At 41.8% G+C, this 25,092-nt stretch overlaps 1 protein-coding gene across 1 annotated transcript in view; it reads right to left on the bottom strand.

Annotated features, from left to right (window-relative positions):
- Positions 1-25,092, bottom strand: part of RELN (reelin) — a 484,263-nt gene that overhangs the window by 64,718 nt on the left and 394,453 nt on the right. Inside the window, 7 exon segments of the mRNA XM_030549629.1 lie at positions 3,577-3,806; positions 6,430-6,532; positions 6,636-6,807; positions 10,283-10,465; positions 15,587-15,671; positions 23,415-23,592; positions 23,690-23,830. Of these exon segments, the coding sequence (XP_030405489.1) occupies positions 3,577-3,806; positions 6,430-6,532; positions 6,636-6,807; positions 10,283-10,465; positions 15,587-15,671; positions 23,415-23,592; positions 23,690-23,830 (1,092 nt within the window).

Raw genomic sequence — 25,092 nt, 5'->3', positions numbered from 1 at the left:
CGCATTGAACTGGACCTTGCAAGGGAATCAAAACCAATTGTAAGGTTCTACAGCAATAAATAAGAAGAAAACAAGAAAGAAGAAGTGGGGCCGCTATACACTGAGGGATGGAATGGAGGTTAAGGATAACCTAGGCATGGCCCAACATCTAAACAAGTACTTTGCTTCAGTTTTTAATAGACTAGTGAGGAACCTTGCGATGATGGAGGGATGATAAACGGGAATGTGGATATGGAAGTGGATATTACCCGCAACTGAGGTAAAGGCCGTACTTGAACAGCTCGATGGACGAAGTTGGAGGGCCCGGACAATCTCCATCCGAGGATATTAAAGGAACTGGCGCGTGAAATTGTGAGCCCGTTAGCGAGAATTTTAAGCAATCGATAAACTCGGGGTTGTGCCGTATGACTGGAGGATTGCTAATGTAGTTCCTATTTTTAAGAAAGGGAATAAAAGTGATCCGGGTAATTATAGGCCTGTTAGCTTGACGTCTGTAGTATGCAAGGTCTTGGAAAAAATTTTAAGGGAGAAAGTAGTTAAGGACATAGAGGTCAATGGTAATTGGGACGAATTGCAACACGGATTTAGTAAGGTAGATCGTGTCAAACCAATCTGATCTCCTTCTTTGAGAAGGTGACGGATTACTTAGATAAAGGAAATGCGGTGGATATAATTTACCTAGATTTCAGTAAGGCGTTCAACACGGTTCCGCACGGGGAACTGTTAGTCAAATTGGAAAAGATGGGAATGAATATGAAAGTTGTAAGGTGGATAAGGAACTGGTTAAAGGGGAGACTCCAGAGGGTCGTATTGAAAGGTGAATTGTCAGGCTGGAAGGAGGTCACTAGTGGAATCCCTCAAGGATCGTTTTGGGACCGATCTTATTTAACCTTTTTATTACTGACCTTGGCACAAAGAGCGGGAATGTGCTAATAAAGTTTGCGGATGACACGAAGCTGGGGGGTATTGCTAACACAGAGAAGGACAGGGATACTATTCAGGAAGATCTGAACCACCTTGTAAACTGGAGTAATAGAAATAGGATGAAATACAATAGTGAAAAGTGCAAGGTTATGCACTTAGGAATTAATAATAAGAATTTTGGATATACGTTGGGGGCGCATCAGTTGGAAGCGACGGAGGAGGAGAAGGACCTTGGGGTACTGGTTGATAGCAGGATGACTATGAGTCGCCAATGTGATACGGCTGTTAAAAAAGCAAATGCGATTTTGGGATGCATCAGGCGGGGTATTTCGTGCAAGGATAAGGAGGTGTTAGTACCGTTATACAAGGCGTTGGTGAGACCACATCTGGAATACTGTGTGCAGTTCTGGTGTCCCATGTTCAAGAAGGATGAATTCAAACTGGAACAGGTTCAGAGACGGCTACAAGGATGATCCGAGGAATGGAAAAACTGCCTTATGAAAGGAGACTCAAAGAGCTTGGCTTGTTTAGCCTGGCCAAAAGAAGGCTGCGGGGGGGATATGCTTGCTCTATATAAATATATCAGGGGGGTTAACGTTAGGGAGGGAGAGGAATTATTTAAGTTTAGTACTAATGTAGGCACGAGGACGAATGGGTATAAACTGGATATTAGGAAGTTTAGACTTGAAATTAGACGAAGGTTTCTAACCATTAGGGGAGTGAAGTTCTGGAACAGCCTTCCGATGGAAGTAGTGGGGGCAAAAGACTTTTCTGGCTTTAAGACAAAGCTTGATAAGTATATGGAGGGGATGTTATGATAGGATCGTTAATTTGGGCAATTGATCTTGGATTACCACCAGATAGGTCTGCTCAATGGTCTGTGGGGAGATGTTGGATGGAATGGGAACTGAGTTACTGCAGAGAATTCCTTCTTGGGTGCTGGCTGGTGACTCTTGCCCACATGCTCAGGGTTTAGCTGATCGCCATATTTGGGGTCGGGAAGGAATTTTCCTCCAGGGCGGATTGGCAGGGACCCTGGAGGTTTTTCGCCTTCCCCTGCAGCGTGGGGCACGGGTCGCTTGCTGGTGATTTCTCTGCAGCTTGACGTCTTCAAACCAATTTTGAGGATTTCAATAACTCGGTCCTGAGATAGGGGTTGTTATAAAATTGGATGGGTGGGGTTCGTGGCCTGCCTTGTGCAGGAGGTCAGACTAGATGATCAGATTGGTCCCTTCTGACCTATGAGTCTATGAGTCTATGAATGTACAGTTAGTTCTATTATTGAGCATTTACATACTCCTGTGAAGTATCCAAGCATTAGCCATTGTTCAAGACAAAATATGGGACTTATCTGGATGATGGGTGACTGAGGAAGTAAGATCCCTACTCCCAGCACGAGTTATGTGGATTGATGGTTCGTGAACAGGATGCTCCTGGGGGAATTCTGCACCACTGCACAATGCAGAATTTGTGCAGTATTAATGTTCTGAGCAGAATTTCATTCTCCCCTGCTAAATTGGTGCTGCAGAGCTGCTGTCCACAACTAGGGGTCGCAGGACCCAACAGAGCCCATCTCTACAGCTCGCAAATACAGGACACTGCCGGGGCGGGGAGCGGGGAAAGAAAAGGAGTGTGAGCTGGAGGATTCCAGGCAGCTGCGGTTCCCAGCTCATCCTGAAGGAAGGAGGAAGCATGCACTGCAGGAAACTCTGTACAAGCCCAGGACCCAGCATCAGGCTGTTTCTTTTTCATAGAATATCAGAGTTGGAAGGGACCTTAGGAGGTCATCTAGTCCAACTCCCTGCTCAAAGCAGGACCAATCCCCAACTAAATCATACCAGCCAGGGCTTTGTCAAGCCTGACCTTAAAAACCTCTAAGGAAGGAGATTTCAATTTTCTGGATTCCTGGGCTCTGGAGGGTAGGGGGTGTGGATGCCTGACTCGGGGAGGCCCATGGCTGGTCTCTGGAGGGGAGGAGTGGGTGTGAGTGTCTCAGACCAGAGAGGCAGAGTGTTCCTCCAAGATGTGCCCAGCTGGCCTGTAATATACCCAGACATAGGCGCCCCAAAAAAGCATAACAGAGAAACAGGAACTGGGTTGTCATAGGGGTTTCTTTAACTCTGTATTCCCGGGGGAAATTTTTTTGTTGTCTGTATTGTTACAGACATACTTGCTGACAGGTATTTTGAAATAAACTACCAAAATAATTGAACCTGGCATGAATACATTTAGTTATTTTGACAAATAAAATATGCAGAATTTTGCAGAATTTTAAAATACTGTTTGCATAATTTTTAATTTTTTTCGGCACAGAAGTGAGTAACAGGAGGCTGCACAAGGGTGCTACTTCCCCATCCCACCTAGTATAAGTGGGCAGAGGAGGGCAGGCAGCAGCTATAGTGGAAGCTTTGCTCCCCGTGCAACACACCAACCACAAGAACTAGAACCAGCACAGTGGCAGAAGTAATCTGTGCCAGATGATGAGCTGGCACACTTTACTTTACGCTTGGAGAAAAGGGTGAGCTAGGGAAAGAACCGTGACTCAGGGTGAGACATAACATCTCCATTTCCTCTCTAAGATGGTTACTGTTTTAATAAAGCAAATTCAAATACAGATAAAAGCCTTGCTAGAAGTAGAAGCCAGACACTTACCCACACAGGTGCAGTTTTCCAAAGTGGATGACCTCTCTTCTCCAGCCCTGAGCTGTACCAGCATAGTAAGTGCTGCTTGGATGATGCTCAGTGGAGCATAAGGAGCTGAGATAGCTGCTACTACTGTAGCACAGTGGAAGAAGAAGGTGCCAGGTTGCCCCTAGATCTCGTGAGAATTCAAGTTTCACTGGGTCTGCAGATGAGCTATCAGTGGTGCAGCCAATATTGATCTAAAGTAGAAAAATAAAATCATGAAGATTACACAGGGCCAAAATGTGCATTTAGCTGCTGACCCGCATTTTGTGTGGTGCAGGGCTACATTGCCCTGGGGGATCTCAAGGAGGGATTGCATTTCAGGGAGATATAATCCCTCCTTAAGCAGCCCAGCGTGCTGGGGCACTTTGCAGGTTGTACAATGTTCTAAGATATTGCAGCCCACTCCTTCTCTTGATACTCTGTATGCTTGTGTGTGTGTGTGTGGTCCCAACTCCTCAAGGCAGAGATCGCCCTTGTGTGGGGTGTACAAAAGGTGAAAATTTCTTGTGCATTTCCCTACCATCCACCTATCGAAGGGCATGCCACAGTCCAGGCTATCTTAAAAAAATTCAACTGCTACTACTAATAAAAAATTAATTGGATGCATTAAATATTTCTACACGGGCAAAAACATGTTTCTGAGTAAGCAAAAGCAAAAACAACAGACTTGCTGTCCCTAGCAGTATGGCTCTAGTAATTTGCAATATCTCTGGCAGTACTTAGTCAGAGAATGCACTAGACACGACGGCAGAGAAATGTGAATTTAAAAAAACTAGAAATGATAATAAAATGAACATAATACGCAAACATTCTTTGTTGATTAAATGATCCTTTAAAACTGTGGTTCTCTTTACTCTCATAAGGAATTATACTATCGGAACAGATTTATACTATAGGAATTATCCCTAAAGGTATTTACTATATCATTCAAGTCTTTTGTTCAGAGTTGGTATTCTCTTTTTTGCTTATATAAAACAGTGGGGCCTAGGAGGAAGTATCCAAAACACCTATAGATAGGGTAGGGTTTGGATCTGAGGCCAAAGCAGAGATGTAATTTGAGTCTGGCAGTGCCAGAATCTCTCATGCTGTTCTTGTAAGATCCTGCTGACATAGTGAACTGTAGAAATTTTATATAATTAGCAGTCCTACTAATATCCTGAAAAAATGTAATGTATAGTTTTGTGAAACATCTGAAACCTTAAGGACTTGTCCACATAGGACACTTAGGAAAATTAATCTGAATGAAATAAAGGTGTGACTTTAAAGTGGATTAGTTTAACTGCATTAAACCCTTGTGTGGATGCTCTCATTCAGTATTAAAGTGGCTTTAATGTGGTTTCGTTTAATTCACTTTTTGAGAGTGAATTTTAATTCAGATTAATCTTCCTAAGTGTCCCTGTATAGACAAACCCTAAAATATATTTTGGCATGCCCATAATGTAAAATAATCTGATTTCCTGCCTTCCATGTGTTTGTACAAAAATATGCTTGCAATTTAAAATCTTTTATGCCATGGTGACAGTTATAAAGACATAATAGACTGGATGGAACCAGGGTTGTTAGTACACTTGTAGAAGGAGGAAGCCTTCAAGAGTAAAATATATTGTGTTGTATTTACCATATCATATGTAAAAACTCACATTACAGACAAAATACAAAGCACAGATGAAAACCATTTAAATATTTTGTTTCCATTTATGTTTTAGGGATAGTAGTTTTATTTCTAATGTACTGATCCTTAACTTAAAACAAATTATTTCCAAAAGCCAGTAACATACAGCACTATGTATAAATGTTGAAAACACACCATATAAGATAAAGCTTCCCTTATTGCTCCCCAGTGCACATGAGACTTGTCAACCTATTATAACTAGAGAATCCACCTATCTGGAAATTAAGAGAAATGCTTGACCAGATTGAGTTCTTGTACTCTTGAGACACAGACTGAAACTTTACTGCATTATGTATAAAAGCTTCATTTATGCTAATGTCCTCAAAAACCTTAGCTGAAGGCATTTAACTTTTTTCATACAATGCCTATATCAGATCCAAAATATGCATGTAGGTCTTTTGAGGTTAACACTCAGAAGACGTGCAGTATCTTTGTGAACTTATTTTGTTGTTGTACAGGCTTTCAACCTATTTCTTAAAACAGAAAACAATTTGTGTTCTATATTTTATTAAGTGCTTGCATGACAAATTGAAATGTGCTTTAGTACTCAAACCAATTTAATTTTCTTAGAATAGTCTAGGTATCATTTCAGTAACAGCTTATAATCCAAAATGATTTGTTGTTTAATGATGGAATGTGCTAGGACTTAGCTAAATGCTATATACATATTATATTGTATTATATAGCTTCCTGCAGTTCCCATTGGTCAGGAACGGCAAACCGCGGCCACTGGGAGCTGCAGGCAGCTGTGCCTGTGAACGGTCAATGTAAATAAACTTCCTTGCGGCCTGCCAGCAGATTACCCTGATGGGCCACATGCGGTCCGTGGGCTACAGGTTGCCCACTACTGATTTATACCATTTAGTATAAATATATATGTAGAAGTAGTTAAAAGAATTGCAAGAAAACAGAGAAAAATTGGAGACACAAATTTTCCATAACTATCTGATAAAAGCCTGCTAGCCACATCCACAAAAAGAATGGCTAGCAGCTGTTAAACCATATAAAACAGTTTACAATTATGGGAAATTATACAGATCTCTATATTTGGGCAAACACCAGAGAGGAAACAAAATACCAAAATCAAGAAAGATTAAAACTCCCCATGTAAGAAAACAGAAAGGTAACATTGTAGGGATAAGTACCTCAAATTGGATTATGGTGTTCTCATTCACATTCAATTCCCTCGTTGTAATGGAATGTTCTCCAACTTCATTTGAAACAAACACCATAGCAGAATCTTCCTCTCTACCACAAAAAGCAAAGAGGTATTTTAGGTCTATTTTATTTGATGGCTATTTATTTCCAATTTCCAATTTATTGCTGAGAGGTGGATTCTTTTAATACGTACGGGGCTCCCTTTGATGAATACGGACAATAAAGCCCAATATTACCACCAGGGTAGAAAAGCCAGTTATCCTCTTTAGGTCCAAAGTCAAATGTATCCAGAAGTATAACAGAATTCTTTAGGTTGTTTCCATTAATAATGAAGTTATCTATAATCCAGATTTCTTCTTTCTTGCCTAAGAAGAAAGGGAGAATGTATTGTGTTAACTCTTACAGAAGAGAGTGAGAACAAATAACAACGGGTTAGAGTGCAAAAGTCTCACTGCATTGGTGAACAGCTGCTTTCATGAGTAGTCTGTCCCACTGACTTCACTGGGCCATATTCATGATAAAGTACTCATCAGGCTGCATCAGTGCACCACGATCTGGCCCTATCTGCCCCTAAGCATAGAGTATTCTTCCAAAATAAGAAACCTGCACAAAAGTAATAACCAACTGAAGTGTGAAAAACAGTTTTGCAAGTATCTTTCAGTAAAGTCATATTTACTTTGCAAAGTAAGCTATAATAAAAAATTCATTGAGCTAATTGTCCAAAAAGTCAAAACTGATGATTAAACGGTATACTTTGTGGATGAGTCACAAGTGACTTGAACTGAATAATCTCCCTGGGCCAACTAAGAGCTCTTCAGTCCTAGTGGGATAAACACATATTTGAGAGAAAGAAAACTTTGGTGGCAGTCTCCAGACTCCCAAATAAGTGGTGGAACTCAGATATGTCACAAAGGTTATGATTAAGGCTATGATTTAGTCACAGGTATTTTCAGTAAAAGTCATGGATAGGTCACAGGTAATAAACAAAAAGTCATGGCCAGTGACCTGTCCATGACTTTTACTAAAAATACCCCTAACTAAATCTTAGATGCAGGGGGAAGGGGGGTGCTCTAGTGGATGTTGCTGCTCTGGGGGTGGCGGGGGAGGTGGTGTGCTCTGGAGGTTGCTGCTGCTCCTGGGAGGGGGCAGCCAGGGACCCCGCTGCTGCTTCTGAGGGGGGGCGGCCTGGGGCCCCGTCGCTGCTCCTGGGTGGAGGCACGGCCCAAGGCCTCACCGCTGCTGCTCCAGGCAGGGGGCGGCCCAGGGTCCCACTGCTGCTGCTGCTGGGGGAGTGGGGGGAGGGTGGCCCAGGGTGCTGCTGCAACTGCTGCTGGGGTGGGAAGGCAGCCCATGGCCAGTGGCCTATTATCACCTAGGCCAACAAGGCCAAGGCCTAGGCCTAAGGCGGCAAATTTGCTCATGCCCCCTCCCCGATTCCGCCTCTTCCCCAAATCCCCAGCCTCCTCCCCCAGGCATGCCGCGCTTCCCTCCTTCCACCTCCCTCCCAGACTTGTCGCGTGAAAGCGCTGGGAGGGAGGGAGAAGTGAGTAGTGGCATTTGGAGGACGCGGAGCAGAGGTGAGCTGGGGCCTGTGGGCGTAGGGAGTAACCTGGGGGGGGGGGCTGGGAAGCACTCCCAGCCCCAATCACCTCCACTCTACCGCTGCCATCTCCCGAGCACGCCGCAACGCCCCTTCTCCCCCATCCCTCCCAGGCTTGCTGCGTGAAAGTGCTGGGAGGGAGGGAGAAGCGAGTAGGGGCGTGCTCGGGGGATAGCGGAGGTGACCTGGGGCTGGTGGGTGTGGGGATTAACTCTTGGGAGGGGGCAGGGAACCGCTCCCTGTCCCAGCTCATCATCACTCCACCTCCGCCAGCCCCCAAGTGTGCCACAACTCCCCTTCTCCACCATCCCTCCCAGGCTTGCCACGGGGGAGCAGAGGTGAGCTGGAGTGGGGTGGGGCGGGCAATTTTTTGAGGGCCTAGGGGCAACAAATCTCTTAATCTGCCACTGCCCATGGTGCCACTGCTGCTCCCAGACTGCTGCTCCAGGGCAGCGGCTAGAACCAGCTACCTGGGCCCTGGGGTCAGCTGCACCAGTGCTGCAGCTGCAAAAGTCATAAATCCATGACTTCCGTGACCCCATGAAAGACTTGCAGCCTTAGAGTTAGGGTTATGCTAGCGGATATCATTGTGATCATCTAATGTGACCTCCTGCATAACACAGACCACAGAACTTCCCCGAAAGAATTCCTAGAGCATATCTTTTACAAAAAACACCCAGTCTTGATTTAAAACACCACAACCTTTGATAAATTGTTCCACTGGCTAATTACTCTCACTGTTAAAAATGTATGGCTTATTTCCAGTCTGAATTTGTCTAGCTTCAACTTCCATCTGTTGGATTGCATTATACCTTTCTCTGCTAGATTGAAGAGCCCATTATTAAATATTTGTTCCTGATGTAGGTACTTACAGATATAATCAAGTCACCTCTTAACTTCTCTTTGTTAAGCTAAATAAATTGAGCTCCTTGGCACTATTACTTTAAGGCATGTTTTCTAATCTAATTATTCTTGTGCTCTTTTCTGAACCCTCTCCAGTTTATCAGCATCTTTCTTGAACCACGGACAGCACAACTGAACACAGTATTCCAGCATCAGTCACACCAGTGGCAAATACAGAAAAAAAATAATGTCTCTTCTCCTATTTGAAATTCCCATTTATGCATCCAAGGATTGAATTAGCCTTTAGGCCATCATGTTGCATTGGAAGCTTGTGTTCAACTGATTATCCATCATAACCTCCAAATCTTTTTCCGAGTCACTGTTTCCCAGGATAGAGTCCCCCATCCTGTAAGCATAGCCTTCTTTCTTTGTTGCTTGCTGTATACATTTCCATGCTTTTGAGCTGGGTCGGATGGCTCTTCTGTATAATTGCCTCTTTCTAGATAATCCACAAAGTGAGTTTGATGTTATCAGAGAGGAGGCTGCAGGGCCTTCTCTCTAGGATATTTCCTATTTAAGGATACTGTCTGAAAGGGAGGATGTCATTAAACATTTGCAGGAAGTCCACCAGAAAGATGAACTGGGGGAGGACTATTAGGACTTGGTCTGAATTGGCTTTTAGATAGTTAAGCCAACCAATGATGAGCTAGAAACAACAAAAAGCCATGTATATAAACAAGAAACCAAACCACCTGAAATAAAACAATTGTTGTATTATTGTGTTTAAATTACCACTAGAATTTTTCAGTGCTTTGATGTCAACATCACGCTATGAATCCTCTGTGGGGTCACTAAGATACTTCTTCTTCATCAGATGTATATCCTAAACTCAGTAGGAACAGACAACATCCTTCTGGATTTATATACTGCTTTGAAGTTTACCTTTCTACTTTAACTACTTTTACACCAATGACCCTGTCTACATAGCCAGAGTCAGGTAAAGGGTGCTTAGTGTAAATGACAATCAGGCCTATTAAGAATAATGAGACAGACCTTAACAAATTTAATTTTATAGATTACATTTCTAAACTCCCCTAAGGACCAAATCCTGCTAATTTTATGCAAGTAGTCTCAATGATATTAAATTACATACTTTTATTTTAAAACATCCACCAGTAATATGGAAACTGCATGCATAAAAAGTACAAATGTAATGGTATTGTAATGTCTAGCAAATCAAGTCCAAAAAACTTGAAATTTGAGTATTAAACATACTGTATATAATTACAACAGAATACTGCACAAGATTGAGAGCCTTGATTATTATTTAGCCAAAACAACTTCAGAAATATAACTCTGTAAGCATGTATTTGGAATAACGTGTTTATCATCTTTACCATTGTTGTAAGGTTGCCAGAGCCTGAAACGTGTAGAATTGGTTTGCGCAGTGTATGGTAGTGGAACGTTAATGAAGAGAACATCAGTAGTCTGAGTGAAGTAAAACTCATCTATTAGATTCCAAGTGATGCCACCGTTGATGGAGTATTGTAGCAGAATGGAATGAGACCTCTCTGGGGTACCTACAACAAAGTGAATACATTTATGTTCATTATAATCTGATTTGCAAGAAACACTACTTTATAAACATATATTCATATTTAATATAATTAGGTTACTCACACTTTTATTACAGATTTTTACACTATGTATCACTGTTTTTTTAATAACAATTTTAACTGTTGGCAGGCAATACACATACTGTACGTATGCATCCTCCTAAGCATTCAACTGGATGGGACTCTGGAAAATGCTACCAATGTAAGGGTTACATTTGCATGAATATTAATGATATACATAATAATAGTTAATTTATTTAGAGGCAAAGCAATCTCAGCATTATCATTTTTTATTTTAGGCAAACCATTTCCTTTCCTACAAAACAACCACCATTTTTCAGCAAATCAATATTGTTTATAGTATCACAAGTTATATCAATACAGAATCATAGCATTATCACCTGTGTTACAATAGTACCCGCAACATTCACACCTTTTGGGCAGACAGTCCTCATCCTCAAGAATTTACAAGCTAATCCTACAAGCACTCATGGCAGCAACTTTATTCACGTGAGTTGTTTTACTGATTGAATGATCTGTAGGTATTTACTTATAAGTGTTAATGAAAAAATACTAATGCTTTGCACCTTCAATCTAGACCAGGAATTCTGTGGCTGAACCAAGAGTAAAACTCAAGGCTTTTGACTACCAGACCTGACCCTTAAACACAAGACCCTCCTTCCTTCATAAGAACATAAGAATGGCCATAATGGGTCAAACCAATGATTCAGCTAGCCCTGTCTCCTGACAGCGGCTTGTCCCAGATATTTTAGAGGTAGTGAACAGAACAGGGCAATTTATTCAGTGATCCACCCCCTATCTTCCAGTTCCAGCTTCTGGCAATCAGAGGTTTAGAGACACCCAGAGCATCAGGCTGTATCCCTGACCATCTTGGCTAACAGCCATTGATGGACCTATCCTTTAGGAACTTATCTAATTCTTTTTTGAACCAAGTTATAGTTTTGGCCTTCACAAGATCCCCTGGCAATGAGTTCCACATGTTGACTGTGTGTTGTGTGAAGAAGTATTTTCTTATGTTTGTTCATAACCTGCTACCTGTGAATATCTTTGCGTAACCTCTGGTTCCTATGTTATCTAAACGGGTAAATAACATTTCCTTATTTGCTTTTTCCACACCATTCATGATTTTATAGACCTCTGTCATTTCTCTCTTCAGTCATCTCTTTTCCAGGTTGAATAGTTCCAGTTTTTTTAATCTTTCCTCAAATGGAGGCTGTTCCATACTCCTAATCATTTTTGTTGCCCTTCTCTCTATTTTTTCCAATGATAATATATGGGTTTTTTTTGAGATGGCATGACCAGAACTGCGTGCAGTATCCAAGGTGTGGGCATACTCTGAATTTATATAGTGGTATTATGATACTTTCTGTCTTATTATCTAGCCATTTCCTATTGGCGCCAAACATTGTGTTAGCTTTTTTGACTGCTGCTGAACATTGAGCAGATGTTGTCAGAGAAGAATCCATGATGCCTCCAAGCTATCTTTCTTGAGCAGTAACTGTAAATTTAGACCCCCATTATTTTGTATGCATAGTTGGGATTACATTTTCAAATGTACATTATTTTGCATTTATCAACATTGAATTTCATCTGCCATTTTGTTGCCCAATCACCCAGGTTTGTGAGATCCCTTTGTAACTCTTCACAGTCTGCTTTGTACTTAACAATCTTGTATACATTTGAATCATCTGCTAACTATGCCACCTCATTGTTTACCCCCTTTTCCAGGTCATTCATGAATATGTTGAACAGCACTAGACCCAGTACAGATAATTGAGGACCCTGCTATTTATCTCTCTCTATGCTGAAAATTGACCATTTATTCCCACCCTTTGTTTCCTGTTTTTTAAGCAGTTACTGAATCAGAAGCGGACCTTCCCTTCTATTCCATGACTGCATACTTTGCTTAAGAGTCTTTGGTAAGGGACCTTGTCAAAGGCTTTCTGAAAGTCCAAATATACTATATCCACTGGATCATCCTTGTCCACGTTTGCTGACTCCCCAAAGAATTCTAACAAACTGGAGAGGCATGATTTCCCTTTACAAAAGTCATGTTGACTCTTCCCCAACATATCATGTTCATCTATGTGTTGGGTATCAGAGGGGTAGCGGTGTTAGTCTGGATCTGTAAAAGCAGCAAAGGGTCCTGTGGCACCTTATAGACTAACAGACATATTGGAGCATAAGCTTTCGTGGGTGAATACCCACTTCATCGGATGCATCACCCATGAAAGTTCATGCTCCAATACGTCTGTTAGTCTATAAGGTGCCACAGGACTCTTTGCTGCTTTTACATCTATGTGTTGGATAATTCTGTTCTTTACTATAGATTCAACGAATTTGCCTGGTACTAAATTTAAGCTTATCTCTGGAGCCTTTTTAAAAAATTGGTATTACATTAAATATCAGCAGTCATTTTGTACAGAGGCTGATTTAGGTGAAAAGTTACATACCACAGTTAGTAGTTCTGCAGTTTTGTATTTGAGTTCCTGCAAAACTCTTGCGTGAATATCATCTGGTCCTGGGGACTAATTACTGTTTAATTTATCAATTTGTTCCAAAACCTCCTATTTTGATACCTCAATCTGGGACAGGCTTCCTGTATCTCACGTACTCACAAAAAATTTTACAGTTAGTTTTTGTGTCTTTTGCTAGTTACTTTTCAAATTCTTTTTTGGCCTTCCAAATTATACTTTTACACTTGACTCGCCAGAGTTTATACTTCTTTCTATTTTCCTCACTAGGATTTGACTTCCAATTTTAAAAAGATATTTTTGATCTCTAACTGCCTTTTTTATTCTGTTGCTTGGATAGGATGGTGGGGTTTTTTGGTCCTCTTACTGTTGTTTTTTTATTTGGGGTATACATACAGTTTGAGCCTCTATTACCGTGCTTTTAAAAAGTTTTCATGCAGCTTGTAGCCATTTCATTCTTGAGACTTCTAATTTCTGTTTTACTAGTCTTCTCACTTTTGTGTAGTTCCTCTTTTTCCAAGTTAAATGCTACAGTGATGGGTTTCTTTGGAATTCCCCCCCCCCAAGGATGTTCAATTTAATTAATTTGTGGTCACTATTACCAAGTGGGTACGCTATATTCACCTCTTGGACCAGATCCTGTACCTCTCCCCTTGTGTGTTCCAGGACAAACTGCTCCAAGAAGCAGTCATTAATAATGTCTAGCAATGTTATCTCTGAATCCAGGGCTGGCGCTTCCACTAGGCGACCCTAGGTGGTTGCCTAGGGAGGCAGAATTTGCGGGGTGGCATTTTGCTGCCCTTGGCGGCAATTCGGCAGCGGGGGGGGCCTTCCACTCCGGGTCTTCAGTGGAAATTCGGCAGTGGGTCCTTCACTCACTCTGGGACCTGCTACCAAAGTGCCCCGAAGATGCAGAGCAGAAGGACCTCCCGCTGCCGAATGCTCAAGGGAGCGCTGCTGCCTAGGGCAGCAAAAACCCTGGTGCCGCTTCTGTCTGCATCCCATCCTGCGGTGACATGTTCCCAGTCAATAAGAGGATGTTGAAATCCCCCATTATTATTGGGTTTTCTGTCCTATGTTACCGAACTTAAAAAACTCTCTGTAATACCTAGTTATTAACATAGGGTCAGATTCTCAAACTCTTACTAATGCTGACTAGCACATTGCTCCAAAAGTAGATTTTACAGGGAGTCTACATCCCTGCTTCAGAATCTGACCCATAATGTTTTGAGTGTGCATGCTTATTGGAATGATAAGTATACTGAGCCAATCACCTTGGCAATCATCATACCTTTTTTATTATTATTTTTGAAGGGGTAATTTTGAAAAACAAGAAGTCATCAGCCAAGATTTTGTTAACATGTGCTATTTGGGCATGGTCATAATAGTTAACCTCTTATTTCCATAAAGATGTTTAATAATAGGAGCAAGCAGCCAATTATATTATTAAATGACAGACTGGAAGGATCCAAGCTGAATCCACATGGATCTTTTTTTAAATTGTCCAAACAGAAATCGATTTAAGATTTAAAAAATAACCAATGTGGTTCGGAACTATCTTGGCATTGTTCTTTCGCAAAGAAACTAGTAACTTGGGTGCAATTGTGCAGCCCTTAGCTGCATGTAACTCCCTAGTAAGTTAATAGGGATTTTGCATCCATAAGAATTGCAGGAATGCAAGCTCTGTGCAAGTGGCCCCCTGTGCCTGTGTGGAACTCCACATAAGTTACTGGGGCCCCATGCACCTCCTGTGGTCCGCACACACATACCTCCTTTTCTTAATGATGTTATGACACAAGCAAAAAAAAAAAAAAAAAGTCAGGTAATTTGGAAATGAGGATCAGACTGCATCACCAGCTTGATCATACCTATATTAGATAAACTGTTCGGCATTTGTTATTTCTGGTGAACACTGATTATTCTTCACATTGTATTAAACATAATTCCTATGCTCATTTATATTATGTCTACTTGGACATCAGATGGTGGCAACTTTTGATCTCTGTCAAGCTGGGTTAGATTTAAATCAGCAATGAGCACATGAAATCTCCACAGTTTGTTACTAATCCCCTAAGTCATCCAGTATAGAGATCATTGTATTAATTAATCAGTTGCTAAAAACCATTTACAATAATTTTGACCTATGAAATTCCAAAAATCTTTAAATTATAATTTTTCTTTTATGCATCTAGAGAGTACTCAAAAATAGCATGTTTCTGGGCAGCACAAGTCTCTAGGTTGAGACTGCATGTGACATAACGAGCTAGAGCCTGGATTTCATTTTAAGGCCAAGTTATAAACCCCTGGATAAAGGAAGTAGGAACAGAAGGGGTGATAGCTTTAATAAGAGTAAAGATAACAGCACACCTTTCATTAGTTTGATGTTTCTTCTTAACTAGAATAAGTATGGTGAACCTATTTGGTATTAAAATGAGCATGATAAAAAATCTCATAAAAGTTTCAATGTTATTTAGCATTAACTAATGGCCATTTAAATTAATTTTGTAAATTTAAACCCACATACTTCTCTGTAATGTTATAATACATGAGTAAAACTACTGAAAAAAACACAAATAAATAGTGAACCTACCTTTTGCTATAAATTTAAATGAAAACTGGATGTATACAGTATTTGTACAATCTAGATCTCTTGAAACAAGCATTCTCAGCCCTTCCTGTAAATACAGAACATACATAGAAAATTACTGTTTCCCATATGTTACATTAGCATGTCAATATTTCAGTCTTGCTACATAGTTCTAAATAAGTACAGTAAAGACTTAGTTAAAAATCAAGAAACCGAACTGATAAAACAATTTTTCCAGAATTCATATATACTTTTACAGAAACATCTAACTCTTGATAATAAGCTGCATTATACAGTCTGCATTATTATAGCTGTTTTCTGCGTATTCTAAATAGAGTTTACACTGATCTTGAGCTTCCATTTCATAGTAGCATATTTTAATACGATCTCACTTTAAACAGCACAATGTGAGAAGAATAACATAGCATGGATCAATGATGATCCTAATATTTCACAAAAACTCATGAAATCACTAAACAATATTTAATTGTGATAGATAGGGTAAGAGCGGCATGGAGGGAAGAATGCCAGGAAAAAAACAAAAATAGAGAGAGAATGGACAATTTCTTACTGATAATTTCCTTTTTGCTAGCACCATCACCCACAATTCTGAATGTCTGGGTTGCTCGCCTCCAGGGCTGGTTCCAGGCACCAGCAAAGGAAGTAAGTGCTTTGGGCAGCCAATGGAAAGGGGTGGCATGTCCAGGTCTTCAGTGGCAATTTGGCGGCAGGTCCCTTGGTCCCTCTCGGAGCAAAGGACCCGCTGCTGAATTGGCGCCGAAGACTGAAGCGGCACAGCAGGGCTGTCGCTGAAGTGCTGCCGATTGCAGTTATCCCCCATCTGCCCCCCGCTTTGCCACTTGGGATGGCAAAAAAGCTGGAGCTGGCCCTTCTTGCCTCTCTCTGCAGCTCACAGAGACAGATCAGCCTTTCGGTGCTGCATGATCTGGTCACACTGCCTCTGCTCTTGCTTGCTACCAGATGAGTTATTCCCAAACTCTAAAACTTGCATAACATCATTAACACCACATATTCCAGAGAAAATGAAATGATTATGCATATTAGATCAAAGAAGATGGTCATATGGTAATGAATCCATTTAATATCTGACTCTTGACTCTTAAGCCATTCAGGGTGGGTCAAATTACGGGAGATGTTGCTAGCAGAAAGGAAATTAACACCAAGAAATTTTCCATTCTGCAACCCAACATCTCCCATAATTCTCGATGTCTGGAAAGTAGTGATTAGTGAACAGATGCAGGGTGGGTTATGAAATAAGTATCATAGGAAAGAAGTACCCCATTTTTTGTGAGCTCTCTCAAAAGTCCATATCATTTCTGAAGCACCTCCCTGGCAAAGGAGACTTCTCCAGAAAACAGAAGCTCCACTTTGCAGCACTTAATGAAGGTGTTAGTTGTAGACCAATGAGAACTTTGCAAATTTCTAAAGTGGATGCACGTATTTGTTGTTAAGGATGTCGTAGAATGCACCTTGAGCCCTTCTGGGACAGGAACCTCTGATGATCTGTAGACTTCCACATTACACAGTCTAATTATACATCACTTTGTGATGGAGGACTTGAAAGTTCTGAGTCCCTGGCATTTGGGGTGGAAGGACATGAATAGAGAGCCCAATCTTCTTATGGATTCTGTATGCTTGAGATGTTCTCTTGACATCAAAGATGCCACACCTTTCTAGTTGGACAGAACAAAGGAAGCACAAACTCTTGGCAAGTGTGCCAGGAGGATTTTACATTAGGAAGAAAGGTCCTGAACACCACCTTGTTTTTGTGTAACACGCAGTAATGTTCCTGTATAGATAAGGCCGCCAGCTCTGATACATTCCTGGTGGAACTGACAGCTACTAAGAAACAAGTCTTAATGGATAAATAAAAGGCCAATACTGAAGTTAGAGGTCTGAAGCATGGATTGCCATGGACCACAAAACTACATGAAAGTCCCATTTTTTGAAGAGTGACCTGACAACTGGTCCGGCTAATCAAACTGCTTGAAGATGTCTGGCTAGCTGTGGATTGTCTGCCAGGGAGCTGGAGGACCCTGTGAATAGCACACTAATAAAAGCAAACACCTGACACACAATGGTACTGGGATGAAGGCCTTGGTCTATGCTTTCTTGGAGGAAGTCCGGAATGGTTGGAATTCCTGGATTTCTGGGGTTTGCACTGTGCTCTTGGCACCAGTTGTTGAATCTGGGCCAGAGAGAGGAGTATGCTTTTAGTGCTCTCCTAGGCGAAAGCAATGTCTAAACAACTCTGGGAGGTAGATCAAGACTTTCTAGAGCTTCCCTCTCAATAGGCAGGCTGTTGAAGTCATTTTGGGTCTGGATGAAGAAGAGGGCCTTGTGAGAGGATGTCTGGTCTCCATGGGAAGTTGGAGTTGGGGCTCCATTAGGTCTGAGATCCAAGGTCTCCTCGGTCAGTGAGGAGTTTTCAGTATTTACCATTACCGGTTCTCTTTTTATTTTCAGGACCATCTTCTCCAGTAGCTGAAAGGGTGGAAATGTATAGAGTAGGCCCTGCAGCCACCTGTGTGATAAGGCATCTATTCCCATGGATCTAGGGTCTGCCTCCATTGTGAAGTATTTTGGCCTTCTTGTGTTTGTACAATCTGAGAACAGGCTGGTTGGAGAGAGGTTGACAGTCTGAACTAGGAGATCGAAAACCTCCTGATTCAGGCTCCACTCAGAGTTTTGACCTTGCACCAGCTGAGCCAGTCTGTCTGTTAGTTCAGGTCCCCTTTGATGTGAATCAATCTCAGGGAAAGAAGGCACTGTTCTGCCCACCTTACTATTTCCACTGATTCTGCGTATAGTACTGAATTCAGGGTTGTTTAAATATATAACCATAGTCGTACTGTCTGATTGAAACAGGGCACTGATCCCCTTCAGGGTAGGCTGGAACCGTCACAGAGCTAACTTAATTACTTTCAGCTCTAGACGGTTTATCCTGGGAGCCTTTTTCTCTTGGATCCACAGGCCCTAAGCTGTTAGGGTCTCCAGGTGAGCGTCGATTGTGAGGACTAAAGGATCTGGAAGAGCGATGGGCATGCCTTTGTGGACATTGTCTTGGGCTGATCACCAATATAAGGAGTTGAATACTGTCAGAACCTGTCCTTGATCTTACAGGACATGGTCTCACACCTTCAGAAAGAAAGCTTGAAGACATCTGATGTGTGACTGTGCCCATGCAAAGAAGTCCTAGGAGTTGGAGGCATAGTACTAGGGTGGGCCTCCTGTGGCTCTGGAGCAAGGAAATACATTCCTGGATGGAACCAGGGAACTTTTCTTGGCACTGATGATGAAGCCATGCTCCTGAAGGAGATTCAATGTCCAAGATGTGGCCCTGTGCACTGCTGACTGTGATAGAGCGCTGATCACAATGTCATCCAGATATGGTTACTGCTCAGTTTCCTGCAGTCTGGCTATTATCACCACCACCATCTTTGTAACAACTCTGGGGCTGAGGACAGGCTAAATGGGAATTTTTGGTACTGCTAATGTTTCCTGCTGTAGGCGAACCTCAGACGTTTGCAGTTGCACTGTCTGAGAAGGATATGGAAAAGTGTCCACTAGAACTACTGAAATTAAGAACTCCCCCCGGGTCAGGAATGAAACTGTACAGGCCATGGTTTACATCCAAACCTTCATTTTCTTCATCCACTTGTCGATCTTTTGAGGTTAAGAATGGCTCCGAGACACGTACTTCTGTACAATGAAGATGATGGAGCAGAACCCAGATAACTTTTCTTCTTCTTTTTTCTCTCTTTCACTCCCATATCCAGATGATGAAATATTTTGTTCTGGATCAGATTGTGTTTTCTGGGGTCATAGGAGCTGGGTGACTGGAGGAAGAATGGAACGGGTGGAGCCCACCGCATGAGGAGGTATCTCTGGCTTATTATTTTCCTGATGCACTTGTCTGTAGTTGATGCAACCCATTCCTCTAGGAAATGGAAAATCCTGCTCCCTAACTTCAACTCTGGATGGAGGCCTATGTGATCTTTGTCATAAAGTGGATTTTGGGATTGAGGTAGAGCTCCATTTGGACTTCCACCCCCTCCTCCCCCGACTTCAAATCTACTGTTTTCCACTGAGGAATCTATTGTCCCTTTGCTGCTACCTCTGTGAGGATGAGGAGTGAAAGAAGCATCTCTGACAGTAAAGGCTGGTCTATATCACCTCCTGAAGGCACTTAGTGGTGAAAGGTGAGACAGTTTGGATTTGCTGCACTGTCAACCATCATTGTAACCAACTTTTCTCCAAAAAGGAGGGATCATGTAAACTTGGCTGAGCACAGAACCTGCTTACAATGAGTATCACTTTCCAGGATAGGCACCATAGTGGGTGCCTGGCTACTGAGCTGGAAGCCATGGCTCGGGGTGAGGACCTTATTGCATCCACTGAGGTTGCTAAGGAGAATTTCTTTAAAGTGGAGCCAAAGTCAGAGTGATCTCTGTCTTTAAGGGCTTTGAGATCTTCCAGCCAGGAAGGAGATGCTCTTTCAAAGCAGGTAGCTGCCAGGGATGCTCAGAGGGTGACAGAAGCCCTTTTTCAGAGTGGCCTTCATCTTTCTATCCATGGGTTCCTTAGGATCGATCTCCCCCTCTTAAGGAATGAACATATTCCTCGGCAAGGTCGCTACAGTGTGTCACCCTTTGGTATCTCAGCAATAGAGCCCTTTGGTACTTGAATGTTATAGAGCCTGGAGTTTGCTCTTGTTAACATGCTTGCTCTGATCAGGCTTGTTCCATTAACCCCTCATCGCTTCCTTGAAGGAGGAGTGAAGGGCTATTGCAGCCTCAGGGGAGGATTCTGAGAGGAGAAATTTACTCTGAGGTTTACTCTCAAGAGCATGCTCAGGTTTCACAGCCAGACAGCTCACCTTCTTCAGTGGGGGAGGGGAAGGAGGAGGAGAAAGAGGAGTCAGAAGATTCTTATCTTCTGTTCTTTTGTGTGCCTTTTCTTTCCCCTTTTTAGCCTTTTTTTTTAACCTTTTTAGTGTGCTTTGAGAGTGTACCTCTGCTGTGGCTTGGTGATGCCTTTTGTGGCTTGCCTTCCTTATGACATAGAGTCCTTTTGAGAGGACTGTCACACTTCCCCTGGGATCGGGAGGGGGAACTCATTGTCAGAGTCCTCCCTGCTGGAAGGCTGATTACAAACCCTGCTTCTTTCCCCAGGGCACTCAGGATCCATTTTAAGACTGGGGGGAGGGGAGGGAGATTTGTGGCCCTGCAACCTCCCCTCTTTGTTCTGCAGGGGTCCCATGGGACTTATCTCGTGAGTCAAGTGGTCAGGGCCCTCCTTGCTTTTGGAGCCTCTCCCTGCTCTGTACAGGGGTTCCCAGTCCATTTTTCCCATTTGGAGTCACAGCTGCCTCTGTGGGTAGGGGATCCCACCTGCCTGTCCAACTCAGGATCTAACAGAGTTAGGGACAAAAGGCTGGGTGCAGGCTGGGCACACCTCACCATCTGCTGAGTCTGGCAAAGCTGCCTCACGTAGAGCACCACGTGGCTTTGACCTGATGCTTTCTTGGCTGCTCTGCCATGCCTGTAAGGGGCACAGGAGCTAGCAGGAAGATGCTGCAGGGGAGGCTCAGGGAGTCTTAAACCCCCAAAAGGTTGACAGACCCAAGGAGGAGGAGGAATGTCAAGGAGGGAGAGTGCTGCTCCCCACTGCCCAAAAAATAGGCAGAAAAGTTAAAATAGGAGGAGGAAGAACGGAAGCAAAAGAACCATCACCGTCTGCTGCTGCAGAGGCACAGAGTCTGTCATCATGCAGGAACAGAGGGAGCTTGGCCAGACCATGCAGCAACAAAACTCTGCCTCTGTGAGCTGCAGAAAGAGGAGAGCAGCCCAGATGTCCAGAATTGTGGGAGACAGATGGCTGCAGAAACCAAAAAGCAAGCAATTGAATTTTTAATCACATTGTCAAGTTTTGCTAAAGGATGCTTGTACTGGTGATAGGGCGTACAATACAATCAGATTGTTACATCCTTGAATCCATAGGACACAGGTCTGGAAAGGACCTCCTTGGTCATCAAATCCAGTCTCCTATTGCAGGAAAACTCATCATATAATCCCATTTATAAATTTATTAAGATCTATTTTAGGTTGCTTGCCCCCACTAGTCCTACTGGAACAGTGTTCCAGAACCTCATTCCTCTGGTGGTTCTAATTTTCAGCCTAAATTTATTCATGGTCATTTTATAACCATTTGCTCTTTGCCAAAACTGTACTTTAGGTTAAATTGCTCTTTTCCATCTACAGACTCTAATACCTCCCTGATGTATTTATAAAGAGGAGTCAGATCCATGCTCAGCCGCTGATTTGCAAGCTTAAACAATCCAAGCTCTTTTAGCCTCCACTCATAAGATAGGCTCTCCATTCTGATCATCCTGGTAGCCTTTCTCTGCACCTGTTCTAGTTTGAACCCATATTCTCTTTTGGGTCTTTCTATTCAACCGCTATAATACTCAGCTCTGACTGTTTGCTGGAGCTTTGTGGGACTACTGGCATATTAACAACAACATTGTCAGCACCATTAAGCTTTTATATAGATCCCAAAGGGCTTTACAAAGGAGGTAAATATTGTAACACAATCCTTTTAAAATGGGAATAGATCAAAGCACATTAACATAGTGTTAATATGTGTCAGCAGGATCCACCTGGACATTTGTCCACGGCAGGCTAGTTTCAGGTACATTCACACTCCCGTTTGCTGTGAACTAATTGTTCATCTAGACAAGCCCTAAGTGGACGGCCCTGACTTTGTGTGGATCTGGGGAGCAAAACCACTGCTCATTTGGCAGGGATTTGGCAATCCCAGACTCCGCATGGAGTTCCTCATAGATTTTTCCCCTCTTCTAGGGTTTCCTTCCTCAGGTATTTCTTCAAGAAGTATCTATCCAGGTTTAAGACAGTTAATATTCTTAATGTGATTTTGATTATCTGAAGTTGCTTAACTGGAAAGAAATAGAAGTTGTGCAAAGAAATATTTTTAAAGATTTCACTGATTACACCTAAATTAATATTTACACTTTATTTTTGAGAAGCACTAAACTAATGGTGTGACAACATAGCTGTGGATTTGCACTCTAACTGAAAACAGCTTGCATGTCAGCTCAAAACTAGAGTGCTTGTGGGAACAAAGACATATCTTAAGGTTATAAAGGAAGTGCAAGGTTTGGAAAGTAAGCTCTATTCTGTCTTACGTATTTGATTTTTTACTTTATCTATCTATCTATCTATCTATCTATCTATCTATCTATCTATCTATCTATCTATCTATCTATCTATCTATCTAACTTCATAAAAATAAAATTTAAGAATATACATTAAACACATAATTAAATATAAAATAATGCTAAATAATCCACATCATACAAAATTTGCAAAGATAAGTAGGTTGAGATTTATAAAATTAGCAATGGGATTTACAAAACTAATAGGGGATTTAGACACAACTCCCATTAATTTTTCCAAGCCAATTATTGGAGTTGTGTGCCCAAACCCTACAATTGGCAAGGAAAAATTTCAATCATGGAGTTTTATTTTCAGCTTTCAGCTTTGTTAGAAATGACAGCAGACGCTAAAGTAGAAATTGGAAAAATACTATGTTAAATGTTCAACAAAGGAAACGTGCTGAACACAGTGAATATAACTCAGGCCAGAAAATAGTATCAAAGGTGAAAAATAACCTCTTGTCTAAAATTATTAAAATAATCATTTGCAGGAAACAAAGAAAGGAAAATATACTTGCTATTATTAAGAGTACTGATATTTTATTAAATGTTTGAATATAAATAATATCTAACCCCTTTAAAAATGAGAGTGGTTCCAGATTTGATTGTGTCACTGTTCAGGTTTCCCCTCTCGGCACCATAGACTTCAGGCCAAAGATCAGGATGCAAGTTACCGTTGAAGTCATCTTTCAGAACAGAAGGCAGAGGTGCAACAGGGACACAGTATGGACCTCCAAAGCCTCGGTCACACCTGACAACATATTGGTGGAAAAAGGATTAATCTATCTGAGGTAATAAAAATACAACTTTACTATGAAAACAGCACGATGTCAAGTTTGTCTACTTACACACACTGGCCTGAGTCACAGATTCCATGGCCAGAGCACATCCAGGGACATCCTGTAGCCAAGACTACATTATCTATAGCCCAAGAACCTGCTCCAGGAGTGTAATCATATTGAATCCATCTGAAACGTGTTCTGGGAGAGCTAGCAAAACAGAGAAAACAGAACTCACTTCGAAAAACAGCATTCTAGTCTGCATTTGGGAAAGGCAGTAGAAATATCTTAAATGTATTCCAGCTGAAACTGAACCCTATCCTGGAGTCCTTCTCAGACAAAATTCTAACTGACTCTAACAGGAGTATAGCCTAAATGAAAACTGATTTAAGGATTTTAGGATTATTGTGCCTATTTCTCTTCAATATCTAACTCTCTGAGTCTCCATTTTTCAATATTGTACACATAGTTGGGGGGGGAGGGATAGCTCAGTGGTTTGAGAATTGGCCTGCTTAACCCACAGTTGTAAGCTCAAACCTCAAGGGGGCCACTTAGGGATCTGGGGTAAAATCAGTATTTTGGTCCTGCTAGTGAAGGCAGGTGGCTGGATTCAATGACCTTTCAAGGTCCCTTCCAGTTCTAGGAGATAGGTTATCTCCATTAATTTACTTTATTTATTTATAGTACTTTGCAATGGGACATGTATGATGCTGAATTCATTGCTTAGATTTATGGTTCAGATGTGTGCACCATTTAACACAATGTAGTTGAGCAAGAGGCATTAAATACATTCGTATTCAATAGCTTGTTGCACACACAAATAACTTTTCAATGCAGCTAGGAGTTTATCTGTATGAATCAGTTTGTTTTAAACTATGATATGTCAAACTAAAATTCAGAAGACAGAGAGCCCTCTCCTGTGCCCATTGACATGGAAGCAGGATTGGGTCCTGTGTATTGTCAGGGTTTTAAAAAAATCATAATTTCATTAGAATAAGAAGGCAGATGAAAGATCTTCTCCAGTATCATGTAAGGAAGAAGGAATGAAAATATACATTTCTATAACTATTGCTCATCCTGCAGTACATTATGGTTAGCTGGAGGAAAAAAGTTGAAAAATCTAAACAAAGATGCTATTGGTTAGATGATCTTGGATTTGTTCAGGCAGGTAACATGCAGTGGACTGGGAACGCATTGCATATCATACCATCTATAGCACTGAATGCAAAAATCCCATTAACTTCAATAGGATCAGGATGGGGCCCAATGTATGAAGAAGACTATTTGGGAACAGAGGCATGGTGTAGTGGACTGTGCAGTGGGATTTGGTGCTATGAGTTGAGTTCTAGCCCCTATTCTGATGTTGACTCCCTGTGTGACCTTGGATATGTCACACTAACTACTATGTACCTGTTTTCTTTTCTGTAAAAGGGAGTAACAGCATTTACCATAAGGGTGCGAGGCTTAATCAG

The sequence above is a fragment of the Gopherus evgoodei genome, chromosome 1 (assembly GCF_007399415.2).
Source record: "Gopherus evgoodei ecotype Sinaloan lineage chromosome 1, rGopEvg1_v1.p, whole genome shotgun sequence".
Taxonomy (NCBI): Eukaryota; Metazoa; Chordata; order Testudines; family Testudinidae; genus Gopherus; species Gopherus evgoodei.
The sequence above is the reverse complement of the archived record's forward strand: the minus strand, read 5'-3'. Positions and strand labels throughout refer to the sequence as shown.